The sequence below is a fragment of the Bufo gargarizans genome, chromosome 7 (assembly GCF_014858855.1).
Source record: "Bufo gargarizans isolate SCDJY-AF-19 chromosome 7, ASM1485885v1, whole genome shotgun sequence".
NCBI classification, from domain to species: Eukaryota; Metazoa; Chordata; class Amphibia; order Anura; family Bufonidae; genus Bufo; species Bufo gargarizans.
In genome coordinates, this window is record NC_058086.1 from 172,276,629 (window position 1) to 172,289,286 (window position 12,658).

The 12,658-nt window shown below is 45.9% G+C and overlaps 1 protein-coding gene across 1 annotated transcript; it reads left to right on the forward strand.

Moving 5' to 3' along the window:
* The first annotated feature begins 173 nt into the window (after window positions 1–173).
* LOC122944225 (extracellular calcium-sensing receptor-like) lies at window positions 174–12,267 on the forward strand. The gene is made up of 6 exons (XM_044302452.1): window positions 174–238; window positions 1,142–1,436; window positions 7,560–8,381; window positions 8,987–9,214; window positions 9,332–9,455; window positions 11,351–12,267. The coding sequence occupies exons 2-6, from the start codon at window positions 1,149–1,151 to the stop codon at window positions 12,265–12,267; spliced, it is 2,379 nt and encodes a 792-aa protein (XP_044158387.1). The 5' UTR covers window positions 174–238; window positions 1,142–1,148.
* Window positions 12,268–12,658: the final 391 nt, after the last annotated feature.

Below are 12,658 nucleotides of genomic sequence, written 5' to 3' on the forward strand. Positions count from 1 at the left end.
TCATTTTCTCATTTTGCTGGTTTCTCTTCCAGGCGATGCTTGTTTTGGGCTGGGTGGCTGAGTTTATCATCTTACAGACGTCTGACGCGTCCCCGTCCTGTCAATCCTTGGAGCCGCCATTACCTGCTTATAAACACGAGGGGCAGATCATCATTGGAGGACTCATTCCAGTCCATCAAAAAACTGTCAAAAAAACCTTAACATTTGCATCAAAACCTCCGTCCCGACAGTGTGAAACGTAAGTGAACCCGTGAAGCAGGAACGACCGTCCGCTGAGAGGTGGATACAATTGTATCCAATACCCACAATGGACTGATACAATGTAGCAGCGAGGGCATTGTCTACACTGGACACAATTGTATGCAGCTCTCTTGTCATGTACAGGCTAACTGCCTCTGAATGGAAACAGGGGTGTTCTCATTCACTGACAGCAAGCCAATTGCTTAGAAATGTGAGGAATTGAAACACAGTATAGATTCAAAATGTTTAGAACTGATTATTGAGCTTCAGTTATGTAAAGCGGAGAGGTTAGGAGTTCTGGTTAGGTTTGAGGGCCCGTTCGCAGGGCGGATTTTGGCGCTGTTGTTCACTTCAGATGCAGTGGACCCCCTTGTGGATTAGCTTTCATTGAATGGAGCTAAGCCACAAGAGCATTTAAGCGCTGCCCCCCCTTCTCCCCATTGAAAACAACGGAGGTCTGACACTATCTGACTGCTGGCAGAATCGTGGAGTGGCGTCCATACCAAAATTCTGCCATGTGAATGGACCCTTAGTGAGTTTGGGTTAGTAGGGGTTAAGGTCTAAAGGTTATGTTTTAGGGTTAGTGACGGGTTTTATATTAGCTGTTTATAAGTGCATTAGACTTTTATCATTTTCGGATGTTAAGACGCCAGTCTGTCCTTGGCACCCACATAAATCATATTGAAATATTAGAACTACTGAATTCCAGGAAGCCTACATGTTGGTGGTTTCCAAGTAGCAACAGGTTCCTGTACAGACATAGCAATACAGAAATACAGATGTAGCAGAGCTCAGTCTGTGAGATGCAGTAGAGCTGATGGTCTATGATGGAGGCCCCCCATGCATTTTTCGAAGTCTAACATACTGTTTTTGATGATTTCACCTTGATCATTTTCTTTAGGTTTTACATGGACAAATACCAATACGTTCTTGCAATGTTATTCGCCATTAATCAAATCAACGCCAATTCACTGCTGATGCCGAATGTGACATTGGGCTACGAGGTTTATGACTCCTGTTATTCAGACTTGGCCGCGGTGGACGGAGTCATGTGTTACTTGTCAGGAAATCAATCCAAGGTGCCAAATTACATCTGTCGCTCAGCGCCGCCAACATTATCTGCAGTGGTTGGAGATTCGCCATCGTCTGGGTCGGTTGCCATTGCTCAAATTCTGGGACTGACGCATTTCCCACAGGTAAAGAGGAACAAACAGTATAAGACGGGGCACTACAGGGGGGACATGGGAGACCGGGGAAGGTTCAGAGGAGGGCAGCGAGACTCATGCCTGCAGGTAACTAGGTACAGTTGTGTTCAACATAATAGCAGTGTTTAAAAAAGTAAAAAAAAAGCTCAAAATCCTTCTAATAGCTTTTATTTCCGTCCACACAGATGCATTGGGAACACGACACATTCTATTCCAAATCAAAACATGAAGACAAATATATCACATTTGTGTTGTTCCTCTAAAAAAATTTAAGAAAAGTGAATATTAGTTTGTATTGTTTGTATTCTTCTTTACAAACGCAAACATTCACTATATAAACTGAGAAATGTTTGAAGATTTTCTTTCCTCTGAATCCCGTCACTGATACTTAGTTGTATATCCGCTGTCTCTGAGATCTGCTGGACGTCCGTGCTGCTCGGAGTCAACCAACTCCTCCAGATGTGCAGAACGCTTATGGAGAAAATATCAGCAGACTTCTCCATTATAAGTTTATGCTCAAACATATAATTCGGCTCTCAACATTGCCAAACAAAAGTACTTCACCTCTCTCATCTCCTCACTCTTTGACACTTTTCACTCCCTTCTAAGCTCTAAAGTTCCAGAACCGGTCACTGACCTCTGCGCTGATGGCATGGCCACTTACTTCAGAGACCAGAGTGGCAGTATCCGTCAGGAAAGATTCTCCCAGTCCCCAAATAATTTCAATCCTCCACATGCTCTCTCTCCTCTTTTGACCCTATAACAGAGGAAGAAGTCTCCAGGCTTCTCTCTTCTTCTCGACCCACAACCTGTAGCAGTGATCCTGTTCCATCACAACTCCTCCAGTCCCTCTCACCAGCTGTCATCACCTAACTATAACCTTCTTCAAACACTCTGTTATAACCCCACTACTAAAGAAACCATCTCTTGACGCGACCTGTGCTGCTAACTACCGACCTGTTTCTAACCTCCCCTTCATCTCTAAACTCCTTGAACGTCTTGTCTACTCTCGCTTAATAAGCTATCTCTTTGCAAACTCTCTTCTTGACCCCTTACAATCTGCCTTCCGCCCTCTTCACTCTACAGAAACTGCCCTTACTAAAGTGTCCAACGATCTCCTAACAGCAAAAAGAAATGGTGACTATTCTCTACTGATTCTGCTGGATCTCTCTGCAGCATTTGATACCGTAGACCATAAACTTCTCCTCACCATACTCCACTCAACTGGCCTTAAGGACACTGCTCGCTCTTGGTTCTCTTCCTATCTCTCTGGTCGCTCCTTTAGTGTATAATTCACTGGCTCTTCTTCTTTTCCTCTTCCTCTTGATGTCGGCGTTCCTTAGGGCTCAGTACTAAGTCCTCTACTCTTCTCCCTTTATACAGCCCCCATCGGACAGAGTATCAGTAGATTTGGCTTTCGATACCATCTCTATGCTGACGACACCCAACTATACACTTCATCCCCTGACATCACCCCTGCTTTACTCCAAAACACCAGTAATTGTCTGGCAGCTGTCTCTAACATCATGTCCTCTCTGTATCTAAAACTGAACCTCTCAAAAACTGAACTTCTTGTCTTTCCCCCATCTACTAACTCACCTAAACTTGATATCTCAATTTCGGTCTGCAGCACTATCATAACTCCTGTGCAACATGCCCGTTGTCTTGGGGCCACATTTGACTCCGATCTCTCCTTTTTTCCCCATATTCAATCACTTACACGCTATTGTCGTCTGCACCTCAGGAATATCTCCAGAATCCGCCCTTTTCTTACGGTGGAAACGGCAAAAACTCTTGTTGTTGCCTTGATTCATTCTCGTCTTGACTACTGCAACGCATTACTAATCGGTCTCCCTCTCACTAATCTCTCCCCCCTTTAGTCTGTTCTAAATGCAGCAGCCAGGCTCATCTATCCATCCAACCAACCGCTACACTGATGTTATTAGTCTGTGCTAGTCACTTTACTGGTTGCCAATCCACCACAGAATACAGTTTAAACTTCTCACCCTCACCCACAAAGCTCTCCACAATGCTGCACCTCCATACATCTCCTCCCTCATCTCCATCTACCACCCTACTCGTGCTCTCCACAATGCTGCACCTCCATACATCTCCTCCCTCATCTCCATCTACCACCCTACTCGTGCTCTCCACAGTGCTGCACCTCCATACATCTCCTCCCTCATCTCCATCTACCACGCTACTCCTGCTCTCCACAGTGCTGCACCTCCATACATCTCCTCCCTCATCTTCATCTACCACCCTACTCGTGCTCTCCACAGTGCTGCACCTCCATACATCTCCTCCCTCATCTCCATCTACCACCCTACTCCTGCTCTCCACAGTGCTGCACCTCCATACATCTCCTCCCTCATCTCCATCTACCACCCTACTCCTGCTCTCCACAGTGCTGCACCTCCATACATCTCCTCCCTCATCTCCATCTACCACCCTACTCCTGCTCTCCACAGTGCTGCACCTCCATACATCTCCTCCCTCATCTCCATCTACCACCCTACTCCTGCTCTCCACAGTGCTGCACCTCCATACATCTCCTCCCTCATCTCCATCTATCACCCTACTCCTGCTCTCCACAGTGCTGCACCTCCATACATCTCCTCCCTCATCTCCATCTACCACCCTACTCCTGCTCTCCACAGTGCTGCACCTCCATACATCTCCTCCCTCATCTCCATCTACCACCCTACTCCTGCTCTCCACAGTGCTGCACCTCCATACATCTCCTCCCTCATCTTCATCTACCACCCTACTCCTGCTCTCCACAGTGCTGCACGTCCATACATCTCCTCCCTCATCTCCATCTACCACCCTACTCCTGCTCTCCACAGTGCTGCACCTCCATACATCTCCTCCCTCATCTCCATCTACCACCCTACTCCTGCTCTCCACAGTGCTGCACGTCCATACATCTCCTCCCTCATCTCCATCTACCACCCTACTCCTGCTCTCCACAGTGCTGCAGCTCCATACATCTCGTCCCTCATCTCCATCTACCACCCTACTCCTGCTCTCCCCAGTGCTGCACCTCCATACATCTCCTACCACCCTACTCCTGCTCTCCCCAGTGCTGCACCTCCATACATCTCCTACCACCCTACTCCTGCTCTCCACAGTGCTGCACCTCCATACATCTCCTCCCTCATCTCCATCTACCACCCTACTCCTGCTCTCTACAGTGCCGCACCTCCATACCTCTCCTCCCTCATCTCCATCTACCACCCTACTCCTGCTCTCCACAGTGCTGCACCTCCATACATCTCCTCCCTCATCTCCATCTACCACCCTACTCCTGCTCTCCACAGTGCTGCACGTCCATACATCTCCTCCCTCATCTCCATCTACCACCCTACTCCTGCTCTCCACAGTGCTGCACCTCCATACATCTCCTACTACCCTACTCCTGCTCTCCACAGTGCTGCACCTCCATACATCTCCTCCCTCATCTCCATCTACCACCCTACTTGTGCTCTCCCCAGTGCTGCACCTCCATACATCTCCTCTCTCATCTCCATCTACCACCCTACTCCTGCTCTCCACAGTGCTGCACCTCCATACATCTCCTCCCTCATCTCCATCTACCACCCTACTTTTGCTCTCCACAGTGCTGCACCTCCATACATCTCCTCCCTCATCTCCATCTACCACCCTACTTTTGCTCTCCACAGTGCTGCACCTCCATACATCTCCTCCCTCATCTCCATCTACCACCCTACTTTTGCTCTCCCCAGTGCTGCACCTCCATACATCTCCTCTCTCATCTCCATCTACCACCCTACTCCTGCTCTCCACAGTGCTGCACCTCCATACATCTCCTCCCTCATCTCCATCTACCACCCTACTTTTGCTCTCCACAGTGCTGCACCTCCATACATCTCCTCCCTCATCTCCATCTACCACCCTACTTTTGCTCTCCACAGCGCTGCACGTCCATACATCTCCTCCCTCATCTCCATCTACCACCCTACTCCTGCTCTCCACAGTGCTGCACCTCCATACATCTCCTCCCTCATCTCCATCTACCACCCTACTCGTGCTCTCCCCAGTGCTGCACCTCCATACATCTCCTCTCTCATCTCCATCTACCACCCTACTCCTTCTCTCCACAGTGCTGCACGTCCATACATCTCCTCCCTCATCTCCATCTACCACCCTACTCCTGCTCTCCACAGTGCTGCACCTCCATACATCTCCTCCCTCATCTCCATCTACCACCCTACTTTTGCTCTCCACAGTGCTGCACCTCCATACATCTCCTCCCTCATCTCCATCTACCACCCTACTCCTGCTCTCCACAGTGCTGCACGTCCATACATCTCCTCCCTCATCTCCGTCTACCACCCTACTCGTGCTCTCCACAGTGCTGCACCTCCATACATCTCCTCCCTCATCTCCATCTACCACCCTACTCCTTCTCTCCACAGTGCTGCACCTCCATACATCTCCTCCCTCATCTCCATCTACCACCCTACTCGTGCTCTCCACAGTGCTGCACCTCCATACATCTCCTCCCTCATCTCCATCTACCACCCTACTCCTGCTCTCCACAGTGCTGCACGTCCATACATCTCCTCCCTCATCTCCGTCTACCACCCTACTCGTGCTCTCCACAGTGCTGCACCTCCATACATCTCCTCCCTCATCTCCATCTACCACCCTACTCCTTCTCTCCACAGTGCTGCACCTCCATACATCTCCTCCCTCATCTCCATCTACCACCCTACTCCTGCTCTCCACAGTGCTGCACCTCCATACATCTCCTACTACCCTACTCCTGCTCTCCCCAGTGCTGCACCTCCATACATCTCCTCCCTCATCTCCATCTACCACCCTACTCCTGCTCTCCCCAGTGCTGCACCTCCATACATCCCCTCCCTCATCTCCATCCACCACCCTACTTGTGCTCTCTGTTCTGTTAGCAACCTAAGATTAATAACCTCCATAATTCGTACCTCTCACTCCTGTCTTCAAGACTTTTCTCGAGCTGCACCTACCCTCTGGAATACTCTGCCCCGGAATACTAGGTCAATCCACAACTCCTCCACCTTCAAACGTGCCTTAAAAACACATCTTTTCAGGCAGGCTTATCAAGCTACCTAAACTGACTATTCCCTGACTAAACCTCCCCCCACCAACTCCTCTGGCCTGAACTTGATCCTCTAGTAGTCCCAAACCCGAAGCAGATTGGCCGGCACTGCTCCTGTCAGTTCAATAATGGCTCACAAACAACTACCTGATGTGTCTCCCCCAATTCCTCGTAGATTGTAAGCTCTTGTGAGCAGGGCCCTGACTCCTAGTGTTTCAGTTGCATATTATCCAGTTATTTTAGTTTTGTACATGAACCCTATGAATTTTGAATCCTCAGAATTTTAGAGAGAAATGCACTGTAACCAGCATGTACAACTTTTGCTGCCTTCCTTAAATAAGGGCAATAATTGCCACCTGTTTTTTCAAAGAATTAATGACCTCACTCATTGAACTCCACACTGCTATTATTTTGAACATGCCCCTTTCAATTAGTGATTCAATTACACACAATCAGCAGCATGCATGTCCTGACTGTTGGGTCTGTTGGGTTTCTATTACTCTACCACACCCGCTAGTAAATTATCTGCCATGTAGAAATATCGTTTCTACCAAAAACAGTGATTGATCAGGTTAGTGATGTCTGACTGCTATTATTTTGAACACAACTGTACCTAGATGGAGGAAGACTGGAAATGACAGTGCATTGACCGGTGCAGATCCAGGTGGGCAACTAAATTGATCCCAGTGAGCAATTACATGGACATGGTGCCCATGATGCCCTGGTGGACAATTGGATTCCTACTGACGTAACTATGTTGACTCCTGTAGATTTATCCTGGTGGGCAACTAAGTTGATGCAGGGGTCGGTGGGGGTAAATAGTTTTATACAGATGGGTAAATTACTTCAAATTGACCCAGGCAGGCAACTGGCCAACAATTCCTGCTCTTTCATTTGGTCTTTGGACGATTTCCATGACATGGTTGGCCGTGTGTTAATGTGGTTGATGTATAATCAACTCCCTACGTGGGGGCTTCTTGCCATATCCACCTCCACTGTTCTCTTTCCAGATCAGCTACGCCTCAGCTCTTCCCTCCTTGGCCGATAAGATCCAGTTCCCTTCTTTTCTACGAACAGTCGGCACTGTGGACTCTCAGCCCGCCGCTGTGGTCCACATGATCAAGCACTTTAACTGGTCTTGGGTTGGCATCTTGTCTTCTAATAATGACTATGGAGACCAAGGAAGCCAGAAGCTAAAGCTGGAGATGGCAAAGAACAGGATTTGTGTGGCTTTTGCCAAAACCCTCTCCACTCCACCCAGCAAAGAAAGTCTCAACAGCATCATCAGCTACATACACAAAACCAAACCCAACGTCATAGTCCTGTACGCATACGCCACCGAGCTGATCGCCTTCCTGCAGGCTGTCACCACCAGTGGGATCTCTGGAATAGTCTGGATCGGTGTGGGAAGCTGGGTGCCCTCTGCTGTCTTTACCCAAAGAGATCTATGGGCCACTCTCAATGGGACCATTGGTCTGGCCAAATACAGTTCGAATATCCCAGGCTTTCAGAACTTCCTTTACAGTATACACCCAGCAAAGTACCCCAATGATATATTTATACGGGAGTTTTGGGAACAGGTGTTTTCCTGTAAGTGGAGCGAGAATATTAGGGGCAACGTATCTAGTGTCACATTGTGCACCGGCAACGAAGACCTGACCAAAGTGGACAGTTCCGTGTACAATACCGCAAACTTCAGGTTATCCGTGTCCGTGTACAATGCTGTATATGCCGTGGCACATGCTATACATGACATGCTGACCTGTCAGGGTGGGACAGGGCCCTTCAGAAATGGGAGTTGTGCAGAATTTAAGGATTTCCTACCATGGCAGGTATGGAGAAGTAAAGAAGGTGCAGAATGAAATATGACTACTGGACAATTGTATAAAATATCCTATATATACCACGTTACACTAAACATTACTATTACATGGTTTATTATACTGTACTGTACTCTCTTATACTACACAATGCTGTCTGGTACTGTGCCGAATGTTATCCGCAAAGGTCCAGAGTTATTCACAAAGATCTACAGACGTATCCATAGAGATCCACAGAGATCTAGAGTTATCCATAGAGATCCAAAGAGAACTACAGTTATCCATAGAGATCCACAGACATCTACAGTTACCTATAGAGATCCACAGAGATCTGCAGAGATCCAGTTATCCATTGAGATCTCAGAGATCTACAGTTATCCATTGAGTTCCGCAGAGATCTACAGAGTTATCCATTGAGATCCACAGAGATCTACAGTTATCAATTTAGATCCACAGAGATCTACAGAGTTATCCTTTGAGATCTACAGAGTTATCCATTGAGATCCACCCACAGAGATCTACAGTTCTCCATGCACAGAGGTCGCTGATACTTTGTATCCATGGGCTCCTGTTGTAGATACAATGTAACCATTCTCTGCCTCTTCTTTGCCTTTAAGCTTTTCCATTACATTAAACGCGTGAACTTCCTGAATTCGGGAGGGGAAAGAGTCGCCTTTGATGAAAAGGGAGAACTGAAAGGACTGTATGACATTCTGAACTGGCAGGTTTATCAAGATCTGAAGGGAGAACTGGTCAATGTGGGAATCTTCGATGACTGGGGCCCCAATGGTGAAAAGATGGTCCTGAAACAAAAGGGCATAATATGGGGAGAGAAGTACAAAGAGGTGAGTGGATCCGGATCTAGTGCGTTGCTGTTACACTGCCTAATGCTCTAGACACTACAACTCCCAGCATGCTCTGACAGTCACAAGCACTCATGCCATTATTCTGGTTCTTTTTAGGTCCCCCCGTCTGTGTGCTGCGACAGTTGCCCCCCAGGATTCAGAAAGGTTCCCCGGGAAGGGCAGCCCTTCTGCTGCTATGATTGTCATCCCTGTTCAGACGGAGAAATATCCAACCAGACCGGTGCGTGTGAGACTGACAAGTAGGATGTATTTAATACAGGAGATACAGTATACAGGTGGCAGGGCTACTACTACTGCTACTATTACTACTATTGCTTCTACTACTACTACTAATGCTACTACTACTACTAATGCTTCTACTACCTCTACTATTGCTGCTACTATTACTACTATTGCTTCTACTACTAATGCTACTACTACTACTAATGCTTCTACTACTACTAATGCTACTACTACTACTAATGCTTCTACTAATGCTTCTACTACCTCTACTATTGCTGCTACTATTACTACTATTGCTTCTACTACTACTACTAATGCTACTACTACTACTAATGCTTCTACTACCTCTACTATTGCTGCTACTATTACTACTATTGCTTCTACTACTAATGCTACTACTAATGGTACTACTACTACTATTAATTCTACTACTACTACTGCTACTACTACCTCTACTATTGCTGCTACTATTACTATTACTACTATTTTGTCTACTACTCTTTCTTCTACTAATATACTACTACTACTAATTCTCTACTACTACTATTACTGCTACTACTACTACTATTGCTTCTACTACTAATGCTACTACTTCTACTACTGCTGCTAATACTAATATTGCTTCTACTACTATGACTACTAATACTATTACTTCTACTACTACTTTTACTCTGACTTTTACTGTTAATATTACTACTACTACGACTACTGCTGCTACTACTATTAGTGCTTCTACTTCTGCTATGGCTACTACTACTACTAATACTACTACCGCTATTACTACCACACCTATTACTATTGCTTCTACTACTACTGTTACTACTACTATTACTACTACTGCTGTTACTACTACTATTGCTACTACTATTACTGTTACTATTACTATTATTTCTGCTACTACTACAACCGCTATTACTACTACAACCACTATTACTACTACAACTACTATTACTATTGCTACTACTACTGTTACTACTACTATTGCTACTACTACTATTACTGTTACTACTACTTCTGTTACTACTACTATTGCTACTTCTACCACTACTATTACTGTTACTACTATTGCTAATACTACCAATACTGCTACCACTATTAATACTACTACTACTGTTACTACTACTAATGCTACTACTATTACAACTGCTACTATTGCTACTACTACAACAACTACTATGATTACTGCTATTACAACTACTACTATTGCTACTACTTCAATTACTACTACTATTTCTTTTTCTACTACTACTATTACTACTACCACCGCTACTACTAAGACTGCTATTACTGCTATTACTTGTGCTACTACTATTTCTGCTTCTACTACTAATACTACATAATCTACTAATTCTACTACTACTGTTTTCACTACTACCACCACCACTACTACTACCACCATCACCACTACTACTACCACCACCACTACTACCACCACCACTACCACCACTAGTACTACCACTACCACCACCACCACCACTACTACACCCCACACCACTACTACCACCATCACCACTACTACTACCACCACCACTACTACCACCACCACTACTACCACCATCACCACTACTACTACCACCACTAGTACTACCACCACCACTACTACCACTACCACCACCACCACTACTACACCCCACACCACTACTACCACCATCACCACTACTACTACCACCACCACTATTACTACCACCACCACTACTACCACTACCACTTTTACTACTATTATTGCAGCTCTACTCCTCTGGGTCCTCTGCTGTGAGAGTAGTAACTCTGCTGTTGCCAGATCCAGGCTATTCACATTTGAAAGGACATTGCTTTGGCAGGCAATCCCTATAAAACATCACATTGTAGACGTCTTGTTACATTGTATCTAAATATTGTGCACTGTTCATTCAGACACCACCGACTGCATGAGGTGCCCAGAAGATCAATGGCCCAATGAGGACCGAGTCAAATGCATCCCAAAGATCATAGAGTTTCTGTCATATGAAGAACCCCTGGGCATAGCACTGTCCACCATCACCAGCGCCTGCTCCCTCCTCACCATCTCAGTTCTCTGTATCTTCATCCAGTTTCGGGATACTCCACTAGTGAAGGCCAACAACAGGAGCCTTAGCTATCTTCTGCTGGTGGCCCTGCTCCTATGCTTCATCTGCTCCTTCTTATTCATCGGCCGCCCTTCCATCATCACCTGCCTCATCCGACAGGCCGTGTTCGGGACTATATTTTCCCTTTGTGTGTCTTGTATCTTTGCTAAAACTATTACTGTTGTCATTGCCTTTAGTGCCACCAAACCAAACAGCTCCCTCAGGAAATGGGTTGGGTCCTCAGTTCCCAACTCTATGATCCTCACCGGCTCCAGCATCCAAAGTGTGATCTGTGTATCATGGGTCCTTATGTACCCGTCATCGCCACAACTCAACATGAAGGCAACCAAGGGAGTCATAACTGTTGAGTGTGGAGACAGTTCCATTGCCTACTTCTACATCATGTTGGGATTCCTGTGGTTTTTGGCTTTTTTGACCCTGCTCATTGCATTTCTGGCTCGGAACCTCCCTGATGGATTCAATGAGACCAAGTTCATTACATTCAGCATGTTGGTCTTCACCAGCGTCTGGATCTCCTTCATCCCAGCCTATGTCAGCACCAAGGGAAAATACACAGTGGCAGTGGAAATTTTCGCCATCCTCTCATCCAGCCTTGGATTGATTTGCTGCATTTTTGCCCCAAAATGTCATATTATTATTCTAAGACCTCACATGAACACAAAAGAGTATTTAATATCAAAGAGTCAGATCGTGAGGAAAACATAAAAGTCGTCTGATTGGTGATGAATTGTCGTAACAAACAATGAATCTATCTTCACCATCATTTCTCTTCTTAAAAAGAAAGTATCATCAGATAATTACATTTTACATTTTTTATTATAAATATATTTTGTGTTAATATTTCACTATCCATGTACAAAAATAGTGATTTGTTGCAGTTCATACTAGAGGAGACACAATAGGCTGACACTACGCTTTGCAGCTCACTTCTCAGCTTTGTTCTGTGTAGCCCGGGACAGAATCTGTAGAGTCATCATAATATCATTGGAAAGCAGACTCAGCAGTAATATCGCTATCATTAAAAGGCAGGGTCAGCAGGGTCAGCAGAGTAACCTCGTTCTTACTAGAGGACAGGGTCAGCAGAGTCACCTCATTC